Source organism: Oncorhynchus clarkii, chromosome 29 (genome assembly GCF_045791955.1).
Source record: "Oncorhynchus clarkii lewisi isolate Uvic-CL-2024 chromosome 29, UVic_Ocla_1.0, whole genome shotgun sequence".
Taxonomy (NCBI): Eukaryota; Metazoa; Chordata; class Actinopteri; order Salmoniformes; family Salmonidae; genus Oncorhynchus; species Oncorhynchus clarkii.
In genome coordinates, this window is record NC_092175.1 from 37,352,884 (window position 1) to 37,356,553 (window position 3,670).

Here is a 3,670-nt window from a genome sequence, read left to right on the forward strand (position 1 = left end):
TTGACCTCCCCCTGGTCCCTATTCCATTCTGGTTAGTCACATGTCTGTGGAACTTGTTCAGTTTGTCTCAGTTGTTGAATCTTATGTTCATACAAATATTAACACATGTTAAGTTTGCTGAAAATAAACACAGTTGACAGTGAGAGGACAGTTCTTTTTTTGCTGAGTTTATACAGTTGAAGTCAGAAGTTTACATACGCCTTCGCCAAATACATTTAGACTCAGTTTTTCACAATTCCTGACATTTAATCTGAGTAAAAATTCCCCGTCTTAGGTCAGTTAGGATCACCACTTTATTTTAAGAATGTGAAATGTAATAATAGTAGAGAGAATTATTTAATTCAGCATTTATTTATTTCATCACATTCCCAGTGGGTCGGAAGTTTACATATACTAATTGAGTGTTTGGTAGCATTGCCTTTAAATTGTTTAACTTGAAACATAACTGACATTTTGGTTAATCGCTCAGCACTAACGCCTTACAATGTCAAAGCCTAAGTGTTAACATAACTGTGTACCTTCAGAACAGTCAGGAAGGACATCGACCTCCGTGTCTGGACTTGCCATGGCAACAGCACTGCCGTCAGACTGTGCTTTACTGCATCTCGTTTTTCTTGAGTTTCTAGGGGACAACAGTAGAGCTCAAGTGAGAATTAGCAACTGAATGAAAACGCATTTAAAATGAAAACACAAAATGTAATGAATACAAACATACCTTGTCTGTTTGCCTTGGGGAAATATTGATGGAACAAAATCGGGGCTGTCGTAGTCCATAGAAGGTTCTCCTGGTTGGAAAGAAAGATGGTGATTAGTGAATGGACTGGCTAGCAAACTTATCTGACTTACTAGAAGGTTATTTTATCTTGGTTTGCTAAATTATGTCAAAATCATCCCTAAGTATCTAGAATTGATTGTGTAGGTCAATGTAGTTCATTATAGAAGATTTGGACATGAAGCAAAAAAAAAAAAAAAAAAAAAAAAAAAATGTTTTAAAAAAGGATAATATCGGTGCCATTGACCTGCTAAGAAGTTCACATTTGGAAACAGTGACATGGTAAACGAAACCAAAACATTTAATTGCTTGTCCTTTGCAGGGTATGTGTTAAGGGAATTTTTATCTATAAATGACTAATTATGTATACATTTCAATCAGGATGTACTAATCAGAATAATATTATGTTACTGTATATCTACTAATCAAAATACTAAATGTTACTGTATATGTATGAATTTTCTTATCTGATCCCAGTACTGAAGTGAATGTGGTCAAGAGTTTAGTAACAATGACGGTCTGTTCCTTGGTACAAATGAATCAGACTGGCTAGAATGCTTATCTACACAAGAAAACCTTGACTCGTAAATTAAATTAAATTGGTAGGGAGACGGATGTGGGAAGGCTGGAGAGACAAACTTTGTACTGGAACGGATATGGCACGGATTGGGGCTGGAACTAAGGACGTAATTTTCAGTTTATAACCTGTGGTAACCTGTATTGTGGCAGTACTCTCTTGAATAAAGGCTGTTACTTGACTTTTAAGACCGGGGCTCTGTCCATTCCTATAAAATAAGGGTCTTACAAATTCTTATGAATTGACAGAGTGTTTAATTGTAATTGGGAATTAAAACAGAGGAATTAAATTCCTTCAGCAGTATGGAAACCAATATGTCATTTTTGTGAATTATTCCTTCAAAGCTAGAATCCTTAGTTGAATGATATCTACCCACTGATTATTTTTTTACATTTTATTTTACTCCTTTTTTCTCCCCAATTTCTCAGTATCCAATTGGTAGTAGTTACAGTCTTGTCTCATCGCTGCAACTCCCGTACGGACTCGGGAGAGGTGAAGGTCAAGAGCTATGTGTCCTCTGAAACACAATCCTTCCAAGCCGCACTGCTTCTTGACACAATGCACATCCAACCCGGAAGCCAGCCGCACCAATGTGTCAGAGGAAACACTGTACACTTGGCGACCTGGTCAGCGTGCACTGCACCCGGCCCGCCACAGGAGTTGCTAGCGTGCGACGAGACAAGGATATCCTTGCCGGCCAAACCCTCCCTAACCCGGACGACGCTGGGCCAATTGTGCGTCGCCCCATGGACCTCCCGGTCCCGGCCGGCTGCGACAGAGCCTGGGCTCAAACCCAGAATCTCTGGTGGCACAGCTAACACTGCAATGCAGTGCCTTCGACCACTGTGCCACCCGGGAGGCCACCCACTGATTCTTGAAGAATATAGCAGTAACTTATAAATGCCTCATGAGCTTAGTTCAACTGTCATACCACATCAGAACCCACAATATACTCTTGTTTTACTCCAACGTTTGTAAACATCGTAAATGTAAAACACTTTATAGCCTCAGTTTGGGGAAATCACCTTCCCAGTCAGTCTATTGTGTGTATTGGACATTCAATACATTCATATTGCAATGTACAGCCTTACCTTTGGATCTTGGGTCCATGAAATGGGGGTATCAGCCTATCCCTCTGGTGGTGTGGGGTGGATGGGGTTTATCCTGCCTGGTTGGCCCTGTCAGGGCCTGTACTAACCTGTACCCCTGCACATTGACTCGGTACCGGTACCCCCTGTATATAGCCTCGTTATTGTATTGTGTTATATTTAGGAAATAATTTTAAAAGTATGGTTTTTTTAACTGTATTGTTGGTTAATGGCTTGAAAAGGTCTGTTGTATTCTGTGCATGTGACAAATACATTTTTATTAGATCCTGCAGTACTTGTGGCAATCCAGGAACGGGTTGCCTACCTCTGCCCTACTTATTGAAGTTTGCAGTTGTGTCTAGAAATACTATTTTGCTCAAAGCATTAATTTACCCTTCAGTGTGTGTACTTTACTGTATTTAGAATTGGGATATTGCTTTTCAACAGGAAAAGGTGGAGATACTGAAGTCCCACGATAAGAAGCTACTACGCTAATATTTGTGTGTAGTCTTCAAGAATTGTAATCTGTGGGTGTCACTGTGTAGGCTGATACCTATGGGTCTTGGGTCCATGAAATGGGGTAAGGTTGTAACTTTTGCCCACAATGCAATTATGAAGTCTAATACGTTTCTAATACGTTGTCAAATTAACTAATTATTGTCTGTTGATTTTTTTTAAAGTTAACATTCCAACCATGTGGGTCTATCTAGTCCAATTGTGTGATGATTCATACATTTTTATCAGTTTGCATAAATGTCAACAGGGTAACTTTATTTTAAAGGCGAACAGACGATCCCACTATTGTTGCTCACGCTGTTCACGACACACGTGAATTTCAGTGGTTCAGTACATTTCTCCAGCCCTATACCCTAACTTTTTAGCTAAACAAAGGCGGGTATTGCGCTGTTATTTTTATTGATTCCGTCATTTTATCTTTAACTAGCAAACGTATTAGCATTTGCTAACTATCCAAAGCATACTTACCAGAGATGAAATGAGCTCCACACAAGCTATAATCACCCCTCAGACCATCAGGGCCCCAATCCACCCGTTTTATGGCTTGCAGCCACAACCGTCTTCTATTCTTTTGGAAGGGATGAGATCCTCTTGGTATAGTGAAGAATCTCCATCCTTGACCAGCTCGATTAGCACAATTCACCGCACAGCAGTTTCTCATTGTTGTTGCTAACTACAGTAGCTAAGAAATACTAAAATATATGTTATGGTATGTAC

The 3,670-nt window shown here is 39.7% G+C and overlaps 1 protein-coding gene across 1 annotated transcript in view; it reads right to left on the reverse strand.

Annotated features, from left to right (window-relative positions):
- LOC139388223 (uncharacterized) overlaps positions 1–3,670 on the reverse strand; it is an 18,753-nt gene extending 15,083 nt beyond the window's left edge. Inside the window, exons 1-3 of the mRNA XM_071134773.1 lie at positions 3,422–3,670; positions 716–785; positions 519–622 (exon numbers count right to left, since the gene is read on the reverse strand). Coding sequence (XP_070990874.1) covers positions 519–622; positions 716–785; positions 3,422–3,614 — 367 coding nt within the window. The 5' untranslated portion in view covers positions 3,615–3,670. The remainder of the gene's footprint in view (positions 1–518; positions 623–715; positions 786–3,421) is intronic.